The sequence below is a fragment of the Ambystoma mexicanum genome, chromosome 10, assembly GCF_040938575.1.
Source record: "Ambystoma mexicanum isolate Mex_15411 chromosome 10, UKY_AmexF1_1, whole genome shotgun sequence".
Lineage (NCBI taxonomy): Eukaryota > Metazoa > Chordata > Amphibia > Caudata > Ambystomatidae > Ambystoma > Ambystoma mexicanum.
Window position 1 is genome coordinate 1,678,001,346 of NC_090932.1, and position 24,827 is coordinate 1,678,026,172.

General features: G+C 48.6%; 1 protein-coding gene across 2 annotated transcripts in view; it reads right to left on the reverse strand.

The window, feature by feature from the left end:
- The window catches only part of SCARB1 (scavenger receptor class B member 1), a 790,530-nt gene that overhangs the window by 167,635 nt on the left and 598,068 nt on the right, over positions 1 to 24,827 (reverse strand). For both annotated transcript variants that reach the window (XM_069620116.1, XM_069620115.1), the window contains exon 9: positions 9,423 to 9,496. In XM_069620116.1, coding sequence (XP_069476217.1) covers positions 9,423 to 9,496 — 74 coding nt within the window. The remainder of the gene's footprint in view (positions 1 to 9,422; positions 9,497 to 24,827) is intronic.

Genomic DNA, 24,827 nt, shown 5'->3' on the forward strand with positions numbered 1-24,827 from the left:
ACGCATATAGAAACAGGCCCTCCCAGGGGAACGAGAAAGCATCGCCCATGCTCCTCGGCTGGGGAAACCTGCTGGCGAACCTCCGGCACGAGTTTGTCACCGTCGCAACAGATCGATCTGGGGAGTGCCCCACCGTCGGAAGAGGCGGTCCACTAGATCCTGTCGTAGTTCCCACTCGTGGCACGAGCGCAGCTCTCTGCTGAGCGAGTCGGCGATGGTGTTTTTTTATCCCTGCCATATGAAACGGCACCAGAAACATCCCTTGGGCGACTGCCCAATGCCACAGATCCTGCGCCTCCTTGGACAGGGCTGGGGATCTGGTACCGCCCTGCTTCCCGATGTAGAACATGGTGGTGGTGTTGTCGGTGAAGATCCTCACCACCTTGCCCTTGAGGGACGGAAGAAAGGACCTGAGGGCCCAAAACACTGCACGGAGCTCCAGGACGTTGATATGGAGGGACTTCTCCGTCGGAAGCCAAAGGCCTCTCGCGTGCAGATATTCGGTGTGCGCTCCCCACCCTTCCAGGGAGGCATCCGTGGTCAGTGTCTCCTGGTGGCCGGGGGTCTGGAAGTCCATGCCCGCCGTCAGATGCGCGCGGGTGCCCCACCACCGGATCGCTCGTCGGAAACTCTCGTCGAGTGTGATCCTCTCCTCGAAGCTGCCCGTCGTCTGGATCCAACGCGCGTCCAGGAACTCCTGCAACGGGCACATCCAGAGCCTGCACAGGCGGATGAGATAAATGCAAGAAGACATCATTCCGAGGAGGGACTTGATGGACCTCACCCTGGCCACGTCCGCAGCCAGCATCCGCTGCACCTTGCCCAAGATGGCCCTCGTCCTTTCCTCCGACGGAGAGGCCAGAAGCGACACTGTGTCGAGCTTTGCTCCCAGAAACAGTGCGTCTTGCGCGGGCACCAGGTGGGACTTGGCGTAGTTTATGGAGAATCCCAGGTCCGTGAGTAGTTGGACGGTACTTGCCGTGTGCTCCACGGCGAGCTCCTTCGTCTTTGCTCGGATGAGCCAGTCGTCCAGGTAGGGGTAGACGTGGATCCCCTCTCGGCGCAGCTGCGCCGCCACCGGTGCGAGGCACTTGGTGAACACCCTGGGTGCCGACCTCAATCCGAAGGGAAGGGCTTTGAACTGGTAGTGACGCCCTTGGACCACGAACCTGAGAAACTTTCGGTGTCCCTTTAGGATGGGAATATGGAAGTAGGCATCCTCCAAATCCAACAACAGGAAATCGCCCTCCTCCAGTTGACCCAGGACGTGTTGGAGGGTGGCCATCCGGAACTTCTGTGCCTTGATGAATTTGTTCAGTCGTCGTAGGTCCAGGATGGGACGCCATCCTCCCGTCTTCTTCTTCACGAGGAAGTATCTTGAGTAAACTCCGGAGCCCCGAAGCCTCTTTGGGACGAGCTCAATGGCGCCCTTCTTGAGCATCGCCTTTACCTCCAAGAGAAGTTGAGGGACGTGATGTTCTTTCCTGGCCACAGGGGGGACGCGCAGGCACCTCTTTAGAAACTCGAGCGCGTGACCCTGAGCTAGGGCGTCCAGCACCCAACGGTCGGTGGAGATGGACTCCCACACGCTGGCGAAGCGCGCCAGCCGGCCTCCCACCGGGGTGCTTCGGTGGGGGCCCGACCCCACGGCCGATTCAGTCCTGCTTCGACGAGGCTTTGCCGCCTTGTCCTCCTTGGCGACGACGGCGGTGTCCGCCTGACTTGCCTCGTCCCCTGTAAGCTTCCTGTGACGACGAACGGGCCGCTTGACGGTAGGTGGAAAATCTGCCGCTGGAACCTTTGGAGGCACCCTGTTTGCCCCTGCCGCTCCGAAAGGGCGGCCGCCGTTGCTGGGAGAACCCCAAGAGCCCGGGCCGTCTCCGTGTCCGCCTTGATGGCTTGAAGGGAATCGTCCACTGTTTTCCCAAACAGGTTGTTTCCGTCGAACGGCATGTCCAAGACTCTGGTCTGCACGTCCTGATGGAAGTCAGTAGCCTTGAGCCATCCACGCCGCCTAAGGCACACGCCGTTGCCCAACTGGCGAAATCCAGTGTCAGTGATGTCCGTCGCAATCGTAATGGCATGGTCCGATGCCACCTCTCCTTCCTGCAAGATCTCTAGGGCTTCCGCCCTCTTGTCTGGTAGGAAGTCCAGCAGGGGGGCCAGTTTGTACCACAACTCCCTGTCATAGCGGGCTACGATAGCCAAGGCGTTGGCCGCCTTAATCGTCGTCGCTGCCAACGAGATGACTCTGCATCCCATCGTGTCTAATTTCTTTCCCTCGTCGTCCGGCGGGGAGGTCGACGTAGAGGCCGCGCCCCCCCGCTTTCTTCCTGGCCGCCGCGGAGACGACCGAGTCCGGGGTCGGCTGTGCCCAAAGGCACAAGGGGGCCGCGTCCGGGACCCGGTACTTCTTCTCGTACCGATCCCTTCTAGCCGGCGTCGTGGATGGGTTCTTGAGGAGGGCGAGGCCCTCATCCCAAATATCGTCCAGTAGAGGTACAGCGAGGACCGTCTTCCTCTTGGCCTCGCGCCGTTGATAAAGGAAACCTTTCTTCTTCTCTTCCGGGCAGAGCTGGAAAAGCTCGGATGCCCTGGCGATCATGGAGTGAAACGATCCAATCTCGTCGGGCGGGGAAGCCCGGGTGGGAGGTGACGACGGGAGATCCTCGTCGTAAACCTCGTCGTCTGTACCCGTCGCGGCCGTGTCAGTCCCCGTATCATCCCCACGTGTCGTGGACGGGGAGGAGGGCTGAACAGGGCGCGATGGCTGAAAAGGAGGTGGAGGATGAATTCTTCTTCTCTTAGGGGGAGGGCTCCCAGAAGGGCCTGGCTCCGGGTCCCCCGTCGGGAGCGGTTCCTCCGTTGGTGGTAACGGCAGTCTCGTCCTTATCTCCGAGCATAAGGACTGTATAGCCAACAAAATGGCCGCCGAGTTGTCTTGCGGCACTGGTTGAGGGGAGTCCGACGGGCGGTCAGGAGCCCCGTCGGCACCCTCGACGTTCTCGTCTCCTACGCCGGGGTCCCTCCCGACGGGCTGGTCTTCTTCCACGCCAACGCCGTGGCTTAAGACTTCGATCAGCTCCTCCTCAGAGGTTGAGGCCGAATCCACGACGACCTCCTGCCCCCCCTCTTTCTTCTCTGTCGGAGGTTTCACAGGGGTCCTGTCGATGGGCATGAAAGAGGACTCCCTCCGCGGTGGCAGGGAGACTCTGGGCCCCGAGGTCGCCACCACTGGTGTAGCCTCCACAGGCTGAGCCAAGGCCGCCGCGACTGTCTCGATAGAGGCCTTGGCCGGGTGGATTAAGGCTTTCACCACCTTAGGTGCACTCACCGCCTTCTCCTTGGGGGGAGGGTCACTGCCTCGCTCCCCCTCCGATGGGGCCTTCGAGCTCGACCGGGGTCTCTCCAGGAGCTTCGCCGGGTGCTCGGCCTTCCTCTTACCCGAGCCAGAGCGTTGGCTCGTGGTTGATGGCGCCGGGGAGGATGCGCCCTGCCTGGCGCCCGTAGAGCCCGACCGTTCGGCGCTCCCGGTGCCAGTGGACTCGCGGTGCTTGGCCTTCTGTTGGACCCCCGTCGCCGGGGCGCCCTCAAAGGTCTTAGAAGACCGCTCGGACGACTTCTTCTTCTTCTCGCCGGACGGGCTCTTTCCTTCCAGCCAGTTGGCGAGACGTTGATGGCGGTCCTTCATGGTCCGCTCCGACATATTGCTGCAAAACGCACAGTCCTTCTCCATGTGTGTCTTGTCCTCATGTAGGCAGTAAAGACAAAGGGAGTGTTCGTCCTCCTTAAAGACATTCTGAAGCTGGCATCCAGGGTAGACCCTGAACAGCTTTCCGGGCGTCGAGCTTCCCTTCTCCTGGGCCATGTCCGAGATGGGCTTGAGAAACTTCTGGAGTCCTCCAAAAGCGTGGCTCGACGAAATCTTCACCCTTGAGGGGCGTAGACGAATCCGACACGGCTCCCCGTTAATCGGATGAAGAAATGGTGGAGCTTGAGGCTCTTTTGACCGAATAAAGATTTTTCTTAGAAAAAAAACGTGAAAAAAAGCACTAACGCTCGAGAGCAATAGCACGAGGATCCCAACACTTGAACGTGCAGTAAAAATCTGAAGATGGCTGCCAGAGGCGGGGCTTAGGTAGAGGGCAGTCATTGGCTGTGGTCAGTATGACGCAGAGATCAGTGATTGGTTACTACTACGAAAGACAGATCAGAAACGAAACTGATACTGATTTTTTCTTTACCGAGGATTCCCAGCCTGACGACGGGAAATATTCATGAGCATGTGAATCCATGCCAGACCCCATGCTGGAGAAACATGGCACACACTAGGGCACTTGGGGGAGAGAGATATGCATGGCACACACTAGGGCACTTGGGGAGGGGGGAATGCTATGCATGGCACACACTAGGGCACTTGGGGGAGGGGGAAGAGAGCTATGCATGGCACACACTAGGGCACTTGGGGGAGGGGGAGAGCTATGCATGGCACACACTAGGGCACTTGGTGAGGGGGGAGAGAGCTATGCATGGCTCACACTAGGGCACTTGGGGAGGGGGGCGAGAGCTATGCATGGCACACACTAGGGCACTTGAGGAGGGGGGAGAGAGCTATGCATGGCACACACTAGGGCACTGGGGTGGAGAGCCATGCATGGCACACACTAGGGCACTTGGGGAGGGGAGAATGCTATGCATGGCACACACTAGGGCACTTGGGGGAGGGGAGAGAGCTATGCATGGCACACAAGAGGGCACATGGGGGAGGGGGAGAGCTATGCATGGCACACACGAGGGCACTTGGGAGAGGGGGAGAGAGCTATGCATGGCACACACTAGGGCACTTGGGGAGGGGGAGAGAGCTATGCATGGCACACACTAGGGCACTTGGGGGACGGGAGAGAGAGCTATGCATGGCACACACTAGGGCACTTGGGGGAGGGGGAGAGCTACGCATGGCACACTAGGGCACTTGGGGGAGGGGAGAGAGCTCTGCATGGTACACACTAGGGCAATTGGGGGTGGGAGGAGAGAGCTAGACATGGCACACACTAGGGCACTTGGGGAGAGAGCTATGCATGGCACACACTAGGGCACTTCGGGGAGGGGGGAGAGAGCTATGCATGGCACACACTAGGGCACTTGGGGGAGGGGCAGAGAGCTATGCATGGCACACACTAGGGCACTTGGGGAGGGGGAGAGCTATGCACGGCACACACTAGGGCACTTGGGGGAGGGGGAGAGCTATGCATGGCACACACTAGGGCACTTGGGGAGGGGGAGAGCTATGCATGGCACACACTAGGGCACTTGGGGAGGGGGAGAGCTATGCATGGCACACACTAGGGCACTTGGGGGAGGGGGAGAGCTATGCATGGTACACACGAGGGCACTTAGGGGAGGGGGGAATGCTATGCATGGCACACAGTAGGGCACTTGGGGAGGGGGAGAGAGCTATGCATGGCACACACTAGGGCACTTGGGGAGGGGGAGAGAGCTATGCATGGCACACACTAGGGCACTTGGGGAGAGCTAAGCATGGCACACACTAAGGCACTTGGGGGAGGGGGAGAGAGCTATGCATGGCACACACTAGGGCACTTGGGGAGGGGGAGAGAGCTATGCATGGCACACACTAGGGCACTTGGGGGAAGGGGAGAGCTATGCATGGCACACACTAGGGCACTTGGGGGAGGGGGAGATAGCTTTGCATGGCACACATTAGGGCACTTGGGGAGGGGGGGAAGAGCTATGCATGACACACACTAGGGCACGTGGGGAGAGAGCTATGCATGGCACACACTAGGGCACTTGGGGAGGGGGGAATTCTATGCATGGCACACACTAGGGCACTTGGGGAGGGGGAGAGAGCTATACAGGCACACACTAGGGCACTTGGGGAGGGGGGAATGCTATGCATGGCACACACTAGGGCACTTGGGGAGGGGGAGAGAGCTATGCATGGCACACACTAGGGCACTTGGAGGAGGGGGAGAGCTATGCATGGCACACACTAGGGCAGTTGGGGGAGGGGGGAGAGAGCTAATGCATGGCACACACTAGGGCACTTGGGGAGGGGTCATGAGCTATGCATGACACACACTAGGGCACTTGGGGGAGGGGGGAGAGAGCTTTACATGGCACACACTAGGGCACTTGGGGGAGAGAGCTATGCATGACACACACTAGGGCACGTGGGGAGAGAGCTATGCATGGCACACACTAGGGCACTTGGGGAGGGGGGAATTCTATGCATGGCACACACTAGGGCACTTGGGGAGGGGGAGAGAGCTATACAGGCACACACTAGGGCACTTGGGGAGGGGGGAATGCTATGCATGGCACACACTAGGGCACTTGGGGAGGGGGGGAGAGCTATGCATGGCACACACTAGGGCACTTGGGGAGGGAGGAGAGAGCTATGCATGGCACACACTAGGGCACTTGGAGAGGGGGGAGAGAGCTAAACATGGCACACACGAGGGCACTTGGGGGAGGGGGGAGAGAGCTATGCATGGCACACACGAGGGCACTTGGGGGAGGGGGGAGAGAGCTATGCATGGCACACACTAGGGCACTTGGGGGAGGGGGGAGAGAGCTATGCATGGCACACACGAGGGCACTTGGGGAGGGGGAGAGAGCTATGCATGGCACACACGAGGGCACTTGGGGAGGGGGAGAGAGCTATGCATGGCACACACTAGGGCACTTGGGGAGGGGGAGGGGGAGAGAGCTATGCATGGCACACACTAGGGCACTTGGGGGAGGGGGAGAGAGCTATGCATGGCACACACTAGGGCTCTTGGGGGAGGGGGAGAGAGCTATGCATGGCACACACTAGGGCACTTGGGGAGGGGGAGAGAGCTAGGCATGGCACACACTAGGGCACTGGGGTGGAGAGCTATGCATGGCACACACTAGGGCACTGGGGTGGAGAGCTATGCATGGCACACAGTATGGCACTTGGGAGGGGGCGAGAGCTATGCATGGCACACACTAGGGCACTTGGGGGAGGGGGAGAGAGCTATGCATGGCACACACTAGGGCACTTGGGGAGGGGGAGAGAGCTATGCATGGCACACACTAGAGCACTTGGGGGAGGGGAGAGAGAGCCATGCATGGCACACACTAGGGCACTTGGGGAGGGGAGAGAGAGCTATGCATGGCACACACTAGGGCACTTGGGGGAGAGAGCTATGCATGGCACACACTAGAGCACTTGGGGGAGGGGAGAGAGAGCCATGCATGGCACACACTAGGGCACTGGGGGGAGGACTATGCATGGCACACACTTGGGGAGGGGGAGAGAGCTATGCATGGCAGACACTAGGGTGCTTGGGGGAGGGGAAGAGAGCTATGCATGGCACACACTAGGGCGGTTGGGGGAGGGGGAGAGAGCTGTGCATGGCACACACTAGGGAACTTGGGGAGGGGGAGAGAGCTATGCATGGCACACACTAGGGCACTTGGGGAGGGTAAGGCCCATTGTATCATTATTTATTGACCTGCATTAGAGGACCCGAGGAACGCAGATTGATGGAGTAATAGGTCCTTAATTCCAGTTGGAGAAGAATCCCAATGAGTGTTTCCATGAGATTTCGGGTAAACCTGCAGATGAAGGTCACCAATTAGGGCCAAGTGAGTCCTCGGTCAGGTCAATTTCACCAAATGGCGGGTAGGGAAGCGTCACAGTTCATCCCATGCCAGGTGTGTGCCTCTGGAGGCAAGCTAGGGCAGCCCGCGAGTGTCCACATCATGGCTGCAGAGAAATCAGATGTCTTGAGCGCCTCAGAGCGCGGGGGAGGGGAAGAATCTGTGAGGAACGCTGCCTCCTCTCCGTCCATGCACAGGACGGTTGCCTTTCTGTAGAGCGACCACCATCTGCTCAAAAAAACCTCCTCGGTGGGATTTCCCGGCACTACTTCTTCCCCCTCTTGCAGCCTGGAGATTAACTTTACCCCAGCGGTCCAAGCCAGACAGACTCTAGGCGGGAGTAGACAGAGCTCCCTCGCTGGGCTGTCCCATGGTGCTCAGCGGGAAGACGGATTTCCGGTTACAGTTTTGGGACAGTTTTTCTTGGATCTCCGATCCCTCAGGAAAATGAAGCACAACCCGTTGTAGAAGGAGAAGAGCCCTGTGTGTCATAACTTGTTCGTATTGGAAAGTCAGGGTGCATGCTGTCAGGGTGTGGGTTTTTGTTGTGGTCTCAGAACAGGTCCCTTTTACTTGCCATGGGAAGATGGCTTGCTCCCTACTATAATTCCTTTGAGATATTCTGGCTGCCAGAAAGCAAGGAGAGACATCGTTGGGACTACGTCTTCCCGGTCAGCCTGGCCGCCGAATGGCGTTCCGGGGTAAACTTGCGCAGGGCTTCCTTCCGTGGGTGTGAACTGGAAACTGAGGGAAACACTTTTGGGCCTCTCTGACTAATCGAGGAAGAGACGATACGGGGGTCTGGTCGCCCAGTTTAGCAACCCCCCGGGAGCAAGTTAAACCATTAGATCTGTATGTGCAGTGTGTGCTTTGCAAATCAGTATTCCAATATACACCGACCATCGCTCATCATAAAATACTGTATCAAAGACTGGTACGGCTTTGTCAATTAAGCTGCATCACAACACAGACTATTTGTCCATAAATAAACTGGACACAGATTACACAACATTATAGACTTATTTTAAACCAGTCTAACAGCTTGAGCTCTGCGACAGATGTAATGTAATGGGGTCTTGTACAGGTCAGCCTCTGGCATTTGGGGCGCCTCTTGGCATTAGGTCCCAAGATGATGGGAAGAGTAGAGTCAATGGGGAGTGGGGGGGAGATGGGACACCCGTCATGATGTGCGCAGATCATTAGCCCAAGTGTTAGCGTGGAAGTAATATTCTAAGTGAGTTTGGTTGGGGCACTTGGGGGTGGGGGGAGCACCACGTGTTATCTTGGTCACTTGCTTGCTAACTGGTTCTACCCTCCAAGCATGGGTTGGTTGGTGAAGGGGGTCCAAGTAAGCATGGATTAATCGGGGTGTGCGTAGTGTGGGTTGCATTGCAATCAGTTGGTGGATGAGGAGTGGTACTGTTCTGAATGTTGGTTCAGAGAAGGGCAGGCATGTGTGTTTGTGTGAGTGCGTGTCTGTGCACGCGTGTGTGTGTCATACAGAGTAACGATGGAAAAGAAGCGAGTTAGTCATGAGCTTTAAATGTACAAATTATAGATATCCGTGATCCTGTGAGCACTGTCGCGCTCTACCTTCACCTGCATGCTGATTGGCTGATTCAGCTTTTTTGGCTTCCGTTCAATTCTAAGGTTTGCTACGCAACTGTAATGACTGTTGAAGTCGGCCAGGAAGATTATTATACCTGGTTTACAAACTTTTTAAGGTCTAAAACATCCACATAAATAAAGTGCCGAAGATGGTTACTTACGAAATGCCGTGCACTGCCTTCACGTACAGGTTCACTTGAAATTTGATAGAAACGTTCATGGGGATCCCTGTCAACTGCAATAAAAAGAGGACATGTTAATCACATCGAGTGGAGCAACGCGGGCCGCTTATGGAGAGCAACACTTTAATGCAGGCAAATAACGGTTAGTATACAAAAACGGCCTTCTTACGAGGCCGGCGGAATTAGGCACGCTAATTCTGCCATACAGAGATATCATTGCCGACGACTTGGGAATTGGAGGTAGATCCTTCAAATTCCTAGTTTGTGTTATTCCCCATTCTGAAATCTCACAGGGGGACTGGATTGGAGGAATTGTCTCTCTGGTAATTCTACTGGCCAGAATTCCTCCGTACTTCTGGAGGAAAGAACTCCAGGATTTCCTTCCAATTAAAATCCAAACTCAGGATATGGTGGAGTAGTAAAAACAGCAGTATTTTCATAGTCATCATTTATCACGATGTACGCCAGACTTGGTGTGAGGCTCCAAGTCCTAAAAGTTGATGAGATTCTGCTCTGCTCACTTAGGGTTGGCCACATGACACCCAAGCCATGGTACACCAAGCCACTAATATAACAAAAAGTATTCACAGTAGTCGCCGAGATTAGTAAAGGACCGGCAATTACAATGATACAGCCATCACAAGAACTAAATGATGTAGTTCTTCCCAGAGAAATAGAAAACATCAGAAAGGATCTCCATAATACAAAGGATTCTCACCCTTTGGCTATGGAACCAGGTAAAGCACAAGATACAATAGATACATTAGACTGGTCTATGGGACCAGGTGAAGCACAAGATACAATAGATGCCTTAGACTGGTCTGTGGGACCAGGTAAAGCACAAGATACACTAGATACCTTAGACTGGTCTGTGGGACCAGGAAAAGCACAAGATACAATAGATACCTTAGACTGGTCTGTGGGACCAGGTAAAGCACAAGATACAATAGATACATTAGACTGGTCTGTGGGACCAGGTGAAGCACAAGATACAATAGATACCTTAGACTGGTCTGTGGGACCAGGTAAAGCACAAGATACAATAGATACCTTAGACTGGTCTGTGGGACCAGGAAAAGCACAAGATACAATAGATACATTAGACTGGTCTGTGGGACCAGGAAAAGCACAAGATACAATAGATACCTTAGACTGGTCTGTGGGACCAGGTAAAGCAAAAGATACAATAGATACATTAGACTGGTCTGTGGCACTACGTAAATCACAAGATACAATCAATACCTTAGACTGGTCTGTGGGACCAGGTAAAGCACAAAATACAATTGATACCTTAGACTGGTCTGTAGGACCAGGTAAAGCACAAGATACAATTGATACCTTAGACTGGTCTGTGGGACCAGGTAAAGCACACTATACAATAGATACTTTAGACTGGTTTGTGGGACCAGGTAAAGCACAAGATACAATCAATACCTTAGACTGGTCTATAGGACCAGGTGAAGCACAAGATCCAGTAGATACTTTAGACTGGGCTGTGGAACCAGGTAAAGCACAAGATCCAATAGATACCTTAGACTTAATACTTAGACTTAGACTCAATATACTGGACAGACAATCCACAGGTTAACTCCTAGCAATGTCCAGATGTGCTTGTTCACCACCAGGGATACTTCCCCCATTAAAAGCCAAGGAGATAAGCCTCAGTGTACCGATCAAATCTTGGAAGTTCAATTGTTCACTCGCATGAGGACTTTTCCCAGATAGGTGGAAAAATGCAGCCATTAAAGCCTTGCTAAAAAAAAAACTCACTGGATCCCAGCGTATTGGGGAACTTTAGGCCAATCTCACAGCTCTGCGTCCTCTCTAAGCAACTGGTAAGAGCAGCGCTCACGTAAATTCAATCATTCGTGGAATCAAAGGGAGTTTTGAATAGACCTCTAGGAGGTACAGTGTTAGTCACCTGTGGACCAACGAGAGAGGCAGCGGACCATAAAGAATCCTGCACACTCATTCACTTGGACATTTTGTTTGGCTGCATCCGATACAGTGGATTATCAAATCCTGTACAACAGATTATATAAGCAAGGCTTCTGAGGTATGGTTTTGAAATGGATTAATTCATTCGAGACTAATCAGACCCAGCAAGTACAAGTAGGTCAATTAGTCTCCCAACCGCTACAGATGCGGTATGGCATCCCTCAGGGACCATCAATATCACATTCTGTTTGACCTTCAACCCTCGATGGAGATACAGAATATTTTGGGAATTACGTTCCTCAATTATGCAGATGATACCCAGCTCCTGGTTTATTTAAAACAAGGAGATACTCTGACTTCCCATATGAATCGGAAAACTCTTGGTCTAATCATCACGGGATGGATGACATTTTCCTAAAGATAAACACGGACAAGACGGATACTTGTAATAAATGAAAAAACAAAATATCTAGTCTTCCATAAACTGGCCTGACAACATTGGAACATCCCCAAGGTGATCTCTACTGGTTTCCTTGTGATAAGGAAATGAATAAACATACTGCCATACCCACATTCTCTCATAGGGCAGTGGTGATGACTGCTCGGATATCATACTAATACCAAAGTTGAGCCTTGATATCTGGACCTCCCGAAAGCCTCTATTCAAAGATTACAACTTGCCCGGAATCCAATGCTGAGAATCCTTTCGAAAAAGATAAAATGCGATATCTCTCCAGCATCGCACATATTACATTGGCTACCGGTACACAGACGCACGGAATGTAAAAGTTTATGCATTGTGTATACGTTTTCAGCAGCCTCCCCTTCGGCTTCTCACTAATACATTTAAATTATACACACCAGTGAGAACATTAAGAGCAGGCAAAGATAAGCTGATCGCTGTAGCTAAATATCAGAAAACGAATCAGGAGGTTGCACCGTAACAGTGCAGGAAGCAAAAAGATGGCGCTACCTCTCTCGCTCGATTCGAATTAAATAGGATTTGCTGACCTTCTGGAAAAGTCTTAATCCGTTTAACTTACCTTAGGTTAATTGTACGGCTTGACCTATACGATATCTGCGAGATACTGCCAAGACACTGACGAATCCTCAAGAGGGAGACCCTTCCCATGAGGCCAGGGAGGCAAGGCCACTACCAGATAGTCCCCCTGGGGGTGGTACACAGTGGGATGATATCATGGAGAGAGACTCTTCCCTCTGGGGACAGACAACAAACTAAGTGGAGCGCGGTATAATAAACTCCTCACCCAACACCCTACACACCTGCCTTCTATGTAGACTCCAATACCCTAATCAGCACTTCCATGCGTCTCTGCAAATCTGAAAACTCAACAGCTACTGAGATGGGGAAGTGTATGGATTACCTAAGGGGAAACCACTATACAAGTATTGAGACAAGGAGGAGGTGCGGAACAAGGAAGAGCACCAGCAAGAACTTGAATGAGCATTCTAGTCATCTGTGCTCATTCGTAATGAAGCGGAAGGGAAGACTAGTGAAGAGGTGGACCAAGGTCATAACCTGGAGAGCCTGGGAACTTCGAACAGAACAGACCACTGTGACGTCAGCAGAGTAACATCTTTGTCGAGAGAACTCTGATGCAAGAAACACAGAGTTCATGAGAGTCCGTTGGAGTGCGGGCAAAGCTGACCAAGCGGCAGGGTCAGCAAGACCACAAGCCACAGCAACAAAGTCAACAGTGTGGGAGGTCCAAGGTGGAACCGCTGCCAAAAGATTGACACCAGCTCCTGGCAGCGGGAGTCCTCGCTAAGGTCTGCAGGAGCATGACAGTGTGAGAAACCAGGGACGCAGGAAATGATATCAGCTAAACCTAAGAGGTACTGCGAATCGGAGGCGAACGCAGTACCCAGCCCATTGAGCCACATCACTGCTGCGCAGTCTCTGGAAGTCCCGGTAAGGGGCATGTCTCCCAAAGCAGATAAGGGGAGTTATGACACACTCAGAGGGGGCGAGAGCAAAGACAATCTAAGTCCAGGGAATATACCCAAGGGCTATAGTGGGATCACCAACGCCACAACCCACCAGAAGAGGGTCAGGGATCCTGTAAAGCAAGGAATAAGCATCTGAGGGAATTTTCCTTTTCCAAGTGGTCAGGAAGAAACCACTAATCACCAAAGGTTGGGGAACCCGCAGAAACCCAGAGCGAACAGAGAAGAATGGTCTGGGACACTAACAGTCAGGAGATACTGCCACAAAGAAGATGAATTACCTGGCAGGAGCGCAAACCAGCTCTGCCGAACACAGTGCACAGAAAGCCAGGTTAAGGGAGTCATTCCCCCCCTTGTGCTGTGAACTGTGAAACAATGCTTGAGAAAGGCCAGTGGCTTGGGAGACATTTCCCCCCTTGTGTTGTGAACTGTGAAACAAAGCATGAGAGAGGCCAGTGGCTCGGGAGACATTCCCCCCTTGTGTTGTGAACTGTGAAACAAAGCCTGAGAAAGGCCAGTGGCTTGGGAGACCTGCTCCTGGTAATTGAGCCCGTGATCCAGGGGAAGGGAGCAATTCCCCTAGAATACAAAATATTGACCTTTCGGAACGCAGAGTATTTGAGGATCTACAACCTTTTGTGTATTTGTGAAGTACTTAAACCCTGGTAATTTACAACCAGAACTGTGGCACCCAGTCCAGGAGGAGGGAGTCTTTCTCCTGGACCAAGAACGTTGCTCCAAACAATTAGTTCAGTGTAAGTGTAAGGGACAGAGATAAGGGCATTTTCACACAGGACGGTGACCTCTAAGTTACTAAGACCTCTGTAAATGTATGATCTCAGTTATAAGATTTCTGTATTCTTCACACTCTATAATCATGTAATTTGCTGCATTTACCAGTGGTCGCCTGCAAACTTATCCTACATTTGTAACTTTTTATCCTGCCACTATACCTTCTGTAACCTTATATTTAATAAATGCATCCAGATGCCCCCAGGCTTGGAGTGCTATACAAATAAATAAACTAAACATCCTGACAGACCCATTAGCGCTTTAGTTGAGGTAGGGCAACCTCTCAGATTTCCCTATCTATTTCCAGTGCCTGGAAGTGTGGTGTTGTGGTGGGGACTCTGCTCGACTGAAGTTTTGTTTCCGCCAACTTTCACCTGCCTTGAAAGGAACTAAAAGGCTTTAAGGAGGAGCAGAAGAGTGGACTTCATCCACCACGCGAAACGTGTCAAAGGAAGGATAAGGACTCAAGTATCCAAAGTAATTATAGCGGTGACTGTTTCTTTTAACACACTATTTTGGAAGTGGGCTGGGCTGATGGAAGTGGGCTGGGCTGTGTTGCAAGTCAAGGCAACATTGATTGGGTTTTGACTTCCCGAGCTTGACGCACGTCCTTTCTTTCTTTTCTCCAACCCGATCCATTGCGTGTAATTGCTCCGCCCCCCCCGACATCCCAGCATTCTATTAATACTTTGGTGCACATGCATCTTGCGTGCGCATCCAAAGTGCCTGGAAGTGTGGTGTTTGGGTGAGTAGGCAACTCCCTGCTGTTTTTTGTGTTTACAAATATCGAAGGCAAAATTGTGTAATTTAACAAAGGAATATTGAGTGATTTTGTAGACGCTTAGATACAATCTCTGCTTCACTAAAGGGACATGGCCAGCAGCTTGAGAAGCGGGAAGTGTGCTGAGACGATTACCACACAGAGTAATAGTGATGAACTAACAGGAACTCCAAAGGGGGAAGGTGTGAGGAACGTTACGAAACTGAACAACCACTCAAAAAATAATTTCCGTAGTAAAATCAATGAGGGGGTAATGCAATAAATCAATTTTGCCACAACTAGTTTCATTAGTGACAATGAGTTGGTGGAGGGGACGGTAAAAGTACAGATTGCACATACTGCCCATGTACATCAATCTGTGTAAGAGCTCGTTAATGTAGCGGTTACCCGGGGTTTCTATGCAAGAAATACAGGATTTAGCCCTGGCGGACTACTTCATTGCTATGGAAAGTGCATTACCAATTGACCAACATGATAATGGTGATTTGATGAATGATACAGCAAGGATAGATTTGGGTGCAATGGAGGATTTGGACAGATGCGTGCCTCTGTCAATTGGCCTTTTAACTCCATTGATCCTAAGTCTTCGAGGAAATACGTAGATTAATGTACCTAACATCAATAGAGATAGTAAGAATAAATTTTGTAATACCTATGATATAGGAGAAGGGCTAATCGAGGATACCTGGAAAAAGACTATAGCAGAGGCTGATAAACTTCAAATGCTAGAAGAGGAACCGCTTAACAGCAAATCTTATGGCAGAGGGCCCAATTATAATTTATCATCAACCCCCGACTCTCAAGGCCTGTACACATTTCCAGTGATCATTCGTATCCTTGATCTATTAGTCTATTAGACAAAGGGCACGATGTGACTCACTTGGAACTACATGATATTAAATACTCCATAAATGCCATAGAACTACATGATATTAAATACTCCATAAATGCCATAGAACTACATGATATTAAATACTCCATAAATGCCATACTTACAAAGCTAAAATCGGTTGGAAGGTTTTGTTATGGCTAGGGACTCTTGCCACAAAATTAATGGTGATCACGAAAATGGAGTAGCCGCAATAGTAAAAATCACCCACGAACAGGGCTCTCAATCAAATGAGACTAGTTCCGTTGGCATAAGTGAAGGACACTATGAAATTGGAAGCAGGGAACTTAACGAAAGGAAATATTAAACAATGCAACTTCTGACAAATTTGATGGGTGAAATAAAAGCACTGAATTGTAACATTGCTGATCTGAGAGCTAGTCTTGGACAAAATCCTATTGAATCAACAATGGAAGCTGCATTGCAGCAGGAAGAACCTTTAGATGGTCCATCGGCTCTTACCAACATAATAGACCTACAAAAAAACTAGGTCCGCATGATGGAGCCCGAAAATGAAAGGTCCAGAGTTTTGTCACAGCGCACAAAAGTCATGTGCATTTAAAAGGGTGGGAAAAAAAAGAAAAGTTACAAACGAAAAACTTAAAAATAATTGTAATACAAATGAAGTGAAAAGAAAAGATACTAAAACAGATGAAAAAGGTATTTGTAGGGACAATGTCGAGAATGATATAATAGATATTGATCTATTATCCAAATAAAGTCAATCCCATCTGGTTAGCCATAAAAAAAGGGAGGAACCCAGTAGCTCGATGAGAAATGTACTGGCTTCTGAAAAGGGAAAAGTAGATGAAGCATTAATAAAAGAGGGATCCGATTTTAATCCTTACGGAGGGTTCCGCACAAATTGAAGTATCAAAAAAAGAGTCCACTTGTTGGATCCTTGATGGTAATGGGAAGGAAACAAGAAATGCTCATGAACTACTTCCCAGTCGAAGGCAGGAAACATACAGATAAGCCCTCCCAAATTGGAGATGGTCTGCCTACTGTCAGTGGGGATAAAACAATCAGACATAGGACTGGAAGTACTGGTAAGAATGATGATCAAAATTGTTTGTACTCAGATATTTGTCGTAATTCGGGCAATCAGACTATTCTAATCGAACTATTAATAACAGACAATCCAGTAATGATTATTGGCTGAGGGAAATGTAGGAAACTAAGTGGGATCGAAGCCGTTAAAACACCCTCACAATATATTGATGCCGATAGTTCTGCAGTATTTAAATTAATGGCTCCTTGCGGTGATATGGAAAACAGAGCATGATGAAATACCGTATGCCCAGACTTGAGGATAATGGGATCGATGGAGCTAGGAAAATGCATGATACTGTACCCATGATGGGAAATGGGTGGTCTCTATCATCCAGTTCTTTAAGAGATCAATCTCAAGGATATAAATTTGATACTTTAAAAAAAGCAATGGATGATGGATTTTTTATGCCTGAAATTTTAACAAAATTACAAAATCCTGAAATGAGTGGCATTTCCATCGCTGCACAGAAAAAAGTTACAATTAACTCTGATTTAACTAAGCTACAAATCCTAGATCAGCGAGAGATATCAACTGGATGTGCTAGTGGTTGTTCTGGGGGGAATCGTAGTCCTTCTACAATGCAGGACGATGTTCCCTTAGATCAGGCAGTGACAACCTCCAAGTTGCCGGATGGATCATCAGTAATAAGTCAGAAGGGTGGGACCAACATGATCGGGTTGGAATGGAGACCAGACATTTTAGGAAAGGCACAAATTAATCGCAGCTATCTCCTGGAACTAATTTATAGTATCCCATCTTTAAGAATATTGACGACTAAGGATTTTGAAAGGATCTCCCTGCCAATACAAAATAACATTAGAATGACTTGTCATTTACCATCTGTAAATATTCTTAAGACCATTTGGGCTTATAGAAGGGAATTGTTGGATTTGGGTTTTACACTTTTAATGAGGAGATGGCTGCTAGTGAATTCCTGCAATACAGTCCAATTAGTCAAGTACAGGCAGGGGAAACCCCATTGGGCGAGATTGCTAATACACAAGAAGAGAAACTATGTATCTCACAACTACTCTCTTTTGCTGGAAAGAATAAGGAGTTATCATGGATAGAACCACTGTTGCGAATTAACTTTTCAGCTAGATCAGAAAGGGGCATGGCCTAGCAGCGGACATCAAAGATTGTGGTTGTTTCATGGAATTTCTGCGGATATATGAATGCATTAAGATGGCTTGCCTTAATTCGTCCCTCCAAAATCCCAAACGTACTTCTGCTTCAGGAACCCACGAGGTTAAATGCTCAGGTTTTACCAGGATTTCGAATTGTATGGTTCATATGCCACAAAGGCACGAGAGGGTGGCCATTCTGGAGGCCTTGCAGTTGCTGTAAATAATAAGCTTGAATGCCAAACGATTTTGATGTATACATCTGTACATATATTGGCCGTTGCTATGATTTTCAAGGATAGAACACAGGAGCCATTGTTGCTATTTACTATCTATTGGAATCCCTTAAAATATGAGATGGATGACATATTTGAGGACATTGATCTATGTATGGCAAATGCTTATATCCAGAATCCTAATTTTGAAATTGTCATTGGATGGGAATTTTAATTCGACTTGCTTGGCAAGGACTGAAGGGATAAATTGCCCCCAAAAAATAGGGGTGATATTAGAGGTGAAAGATGGAGGTCATTTTTTCAAAATTGGGAAATGTTTTACGTTAGTTGCTCAGCAGCATCACCCCTATTTACATGGAAACGTGGCTTTGCATGTCCTATGATTGACTACTTCTGTGTATCTGATGCACTTGGTTTAATAGTGGAGCCGGTTGTTCTACAGGAGATCAATTTCAGTGACCATGCACCCATTCAACTAACATTAGATATTACATTTACCGAATTGGGTACCAATGAGTTATTGAAGGTATTGGAAATAGATCAACCACCGATCTCTCTCAGATGGAACCCTGTACTATGCCATCAATTAGCATGTAGGGTCTCGGGAGAGCTTAACACTATGCAAGAATTCTATATGCCAGAACTCTACTGTCCCCAGTTATTAGATATGATTGTTTCAACCACGGTCTTCAAGGTCATGTCACAGCTTGTTAGAAAACAGAAACCACCGCAGGAACATCTTAACCATCTGTTCGATTACTATCTTAAAATACTAAAACGGGAAAAAAAGAAAAGATTTCAGAAGGGTCAAAAACGAAAACTGGACTAAAGTGCAGTTTTTGTATCTGAAAAAACAGATACTACAAACATATTAAAACAAGGTAAAAGGTATTCATATATTAAGCCATAACAGGCGGAACTGCAAAATGATAAGATCTATCTGCAAACATAACACCCGTGAAGTCTGGTCAGCAATTAAGAATGCTGACCCTCGAAGAATCAAAGATTCCAAAAATATTATTCCAGCAGATGCTTGGAGGGAATATATTGAGGAAAAGTTTCGACTCCCAGAACGATTCACTCATATTAATTACGACATTGAGCAAAGCTCAGGTGAGGTACCATTAGAGTGGTCTACCAAGGATATTGAATGGGCTACTAATAAGCCATCTCATTCAAGAGCGGCACATCCGGATTCTATACTTCCGTGCGTCCATAAGGCAGATCCAATATTTTGGGCAAGGATCCTGAAAATTAAATTTTATCGAATTTTCTTGACTAGGTTACTACCCAAGACTTGGGTGACTTCTATTGTAGTTCCCATCTACAAAAAGGGTGATCCATCACCCGGAAAACTATCGCCCAGTCTCATTAACAGATGCTGCGGCAAAGGTCTTTGCAATACTCATTTTATATGACTTAGAAAAACACATTGGGGCCCATAATATTTATTCAAAATATGAAACTGGCTTCAGAAAGGGCACGAGTACAACACTTAATGCCACAATCATGGCACATCTGTTAGCTGGAAGTAAATCTAAAGAACTTGGGCCAATCTATATGGCATTCATTGATATGAGTGCAGCTTTCAATACTATAATTTGAAATTTTTTATGGAACAAGATGGCCAAATTAGGAATATCGGCGAGTTTGATTTATTGGATTCTTAAACTACACACAAACACATCTTACAGGGTAAAAATAACTAAGGGAGGGTCAATGACGGAATCTGTCATTTGGGGTTGAAGCAGGGGTGCAACCTGGCAGCTACACTATTTAACTTGTGTATATATGTGACTAACTTCTTCTTGCGCTCCCGCAAGGCCTTGGCCGTGAGCTACTGGCCGTCGACACAGTCGTCTGTGTCGTGGGCCTCCCCGAGGCACCAGAAGCAGGCATTGTGCGAGTCCATTACCGACATCTTGGACCCACATTCCCTCTTTTCTTGAAGCCCGGACGCGGGGTTGAAGACGAGGTAGACATCGTCACGAACAGGCTTTTCAAAAAAACCGAACAGGTTCAAAGAACCGAGATAGAATATAACAGAACTCCAAAGAGTCGAGGCGTACTGAGATTCACGAAGAGAACACGTTCGCGGAAAAAACAGAACGGAGGCTACGGGCGACGTGCGTCCTACTTATCACATCGGGTGACGTCGGCCGAAATTTTTCCGAAGCAGCACAGCTGTGGTGATTACTGTCAAAGATATGGAATACGTTGGAGGACCCAATCCTCTCGAAACATTGGTTAGCATTTGCTGACATTATTTTATTTGCTCTTACTCCATCAGGCCTGCAGAGGTAGTTGCAGTTATTTGAAGAATTTGCATTCCGACATAATCTAAGGCCAAACTCCACAAAGACCACCATTATGGTGTTCAATGCTGGCAAGAAATTGAAACACTATACATGGGAAATAAATGGTGATTGAATAGTCCAACCAACAGAAATCATATATCTTGGGTATCATTTAAGTAATGCCTCGTCTATGAAACTTTGGACAGATCGCCTTCAAGAAAAAGCAAGGCCTTTTTACTTAGTCAAATGAGGATAATATTTCGAAAATATTGCAGATTCTCGCATGTACTGCTATTAGAATATATGTGTCTGAAAGTGGAATCAATCCTTTTGTATGTTTAGATATGTGTTTGTTTGATATAAATATGTATCTTAACACTTTGCGAGGTCGTTTATTAAAATCTGCATTACGACTCGCACCCTCCATTCCGAACTGCATTATTTGGCATGAGTTGTGGTTAATCTCACTATTGTGCAGATGGAAATGGAGAATGCTGTCGAACTATGCGAGAATTTTAGATCCAGCTACAAATTCTCTCTACCAAGATCTTTTTCGAATGCGAACACTAAGGGACGGATGCCATCCATTTGTGAAGTATTATGAGAGGATGAAAAACATACTTGTAGAGCTTGGAGTTCTATCTAAAGACCTATATTTTCGCCCTGGGTTTGTTAAATTTTTTTTTATTTGAACGTGATTGGATTTCAACAATAGAAGCCTTGAAAAACTATAGCTCTTACAGAGAATATGCCTCATTTTTCGATAAAAGTGATGGTTGTTCTTGTTTAACTATATTCCCATGCAATGTCAATCGAATGTATTATATGCGATTCAGATTGAACCAATTCCATACGTTGGAAAGAAATAGGCATTGGGGAAAAGAAAAAAAATAATGAGGATAATGATATGAATTGTATGTTCCCTAATTGTAGCGAATCAGTAGAAACACTTAAACATTTGGTTTTGGTATGTCCACATTTCCGAATACCAAGAGCATCTTTGTTGATGCTATTTGTGAATATAGATGATGAGGATGTCTTGCATTAATTATGGAACAGGATGATGCTTGGCAATCAAAAAACCCTACTTTTTGCATTGGTACAACTGCTAAAAAAGATCGAAGCAGAGATATAATAGATTATGAAATAATTATGATTAAATTGTAAAATGTCTTGAAATGGGATTAAATGTAGATTGTATTCCTCGATAATTATTTGTATATTGAAAATTGTTTTACCGAACGAGCCTTTTTGTTTTAAGTTGTATTGATTGATAAGGAATATCATGTTTTGTATTTTAACATTTATTTCAAGGAATGAAATTTATTTTGTAAAGGTTTATTTTATAACCATATACAAATAAAATAAAAAAAATAAAAACCTCAGGTATAGGGAAAGGCAGGTTTTCTCTATTTTCATACCAAATAAAAATCTATATCAATCACTATGCCACCTGTGTGTCAGTCTCCCCTTTCTGCACCCTTACAGGGGTAGCAATCACTATGCCACCCGTGTGTCAGTCTCCTCTTTCTGCACCTTACAACACCTTATGCATATAGTTTGGGATGTGTCATGATAACTGCTGTTACTCAATTAGGATCTGGTGACCATGCTGAAAAATCACAGACTGCATTGGTCTTATATCCTGAAGCCATGAAGAGGCAGCTTCTTCTACTTGGCATTGTGAATGTCTGAAACAGAGCGGGTAACAGCAAAGCAAGAATAAAGGCTTAACTTTGGAATCAGGGGTTTGCTTCACAAATGAACCAGTGGAGGATGCAGATCTGTATGATGCAGAGAGATGTCTCCCAGCTCCGTCAAGACATGTCCTGCAGGACTGCATAAAAAGCTGGAATGTAGGCTGGACATCTCCGTCAACTTGATAATGAGGTCGCCCCTAGTGTGGTGGTATGATGGCAGGGGGTATCGCCCGAGGGTAGTGGGTGCAGCCATTGAGTAGGTGCTTTAGTTTCAGGGCTACAAGTTTCGAGCTACTATCCAGGCAGGACAGACCATGTGCCACCTCAATTTGTTACATGCACAGGGCACACTGTATTTTCACTCACCAAGAGAGAGTATCACTTGTCAATGGCTAGTGGAGAGTGCACATGTTTAGTCCTGTTCTGTGTGCTGGCATTGCTGTGGCCTGTGAACAGGGAGTATGGCCAGAATTTGAAGTAATACATGCAACCACTTGCCAATTCACTGTTCAATTATTTCCCCAACTCTTGCTGGCCCAACACAAACCAATAGGCTCTCAACTGCAACCGGCTCTAAATCAGAATAAACAAACTTAAGGAAATTGAAGGGCAAGCTTTAGAAAGAGCCCAATGTTGGTCAGGTAAAACGTCCCAGGAGTGCACTAGAGGAAGCCAGGAGGAGCCTTCTGGCACCCTATGAAAGGACAAACGTTCAAGGCTACCGTGCTCATCCAGAAGACCTACCACTAGATCAGGCCGATTGACCTGTGCCAGGTCATGTATGCATTTCCCACCAAACCTATTTTCTGAAGATTCATATCTGTTATCAGTGCCAACTTTTTCCTGCCCTATGAAAATGCAGAACATGAAGGATTAATGCATGGCTTGGCTCAGATTACAACAAAGTATTGCTTTGCACTCTGGCTCGAACTATGGAACGATGTGCCAAAGAAGTGCAGATGTGCCGCCCATCAACCCCCCCCACCCTATAGCACATTAATGAGCCTTAATGTGGTCTGGCTCAAAGCATTTGGAATAGTACTATAGCCCTTGTTACTTACCAGTAAGGAACAAGTTACTTACCTGTAATTGTTGTTCTCCAGCATGGGCCTGGCATGGATTCACATGCTCATGAATATTCCCCGTCGTCAGGCTGGGAATCCTCGGTAAAGAAAAAAATCAGTATTAGTTTTGTTTCTGATCTGTCTTTCGTAGTAGTAACCAATCACTGATCTCTGCGTCATACTGACCACAGCCAATGACTGCCCTCTACCTAAGCCCCGCCTCTGGCAGCCATCTTCAGATTTGGTAGCACGTGAAGTGGCAGTATGACCAAGTGAAGAGCCACAGAGGGGTAGGCGGGAGGGTTTGCATGTGAATCCATGCCAGACCCATGCTGGAGAACAACAGTTACAGGTAAGTAACTTGTTCCTTCTCCAGCATGGGGTCTGGCATGGATTCACATGCTCATGAATATAAGATTAAATAGCAGTACACACGCACAACCACGGGGGGTGGTAAAAGGCTCAACATTAAGCAATACAAAAAACTCAACATTAATCATCTCTTACCTCCTCACCAGGCTCACCTTAAGCGAACAGGTTGCGCAGCACTGCTTGGCCGACCCTGGACTCCTCCCTGGAATCCCGATCGACGCAGTAGAATCTTGTGAAGGTGTGCGTCGACCTCCACGTAGCAGCCCTGCAGATGTCCAGCAGGGGCACACCAGATAAGAACGCCGTAGTAGCAGCGATCGCTCTGGTCGAATGGGCTCTCGGACGGCCTGGCAGCAGTCGGTTAGCCAACCGGTGACAGTGCATGATGCAGCCGGAGAGCCATCTGGAAATAGAAGACTTCGAGAGAGCCTTCCCTTGATTCACAGGCCCAAAGTTCACGAACAGCTGTGAAGTCCTCCGGAAACTCTTCGTGGGGTCCACGTAGAACTTCAGCGCTCTAGCCACATCCAGCGAGTGCAAAATCCTCTCGGCCGGCGACGAAGGAGACGGGAAGAAAACAGGTAACACCAAGGGCTTGTTAAGATGGAAGTCTGACGGCACCTTGGGCATAAAGGAAGGGTGCGTCCTAAGCACCACCCTCGAGGTATGGAAAGTCAAGTACGGTGCTTTGCAGGATAGGGCCTGGATCTCTCCCACTCGTCGTGCGGAGGTAATGGCCACCAGGAACGCAGTCTTCCACGACACAAACTTCATAGGTGCGGAGTGCATCGGCTCGAATGGGGGCTCCATGAGCCTGGTCAGCACCACGTTCAGTTCCCACGCTGGGGCCGGGGCCTTCACCGGCGGGAACGACCGGCACAGTCCTTTCATAAACTCTTACCAGTCGATGGGACCACAGGGACCACAGGGACGTCCGTCCTGTGGTTCTGGTATATCTGGAGATCGCCGCCAGATGAATCTTAATGGAGGCATGGGCTAGCCCAGCCTTTGCCAGCGATAACAGGTACGGCAGCACTTGAGGGGCCGTAATCCGTAGGGGGTTGATCTTCTGTGCTCGGCACCAGATAGAGAACCTCTTCCACTTATGTCCATAGCATTTGAGAGTCGAGGATACCCTGACCTTTGCAAGAACCTCTCTGCAATCGGCC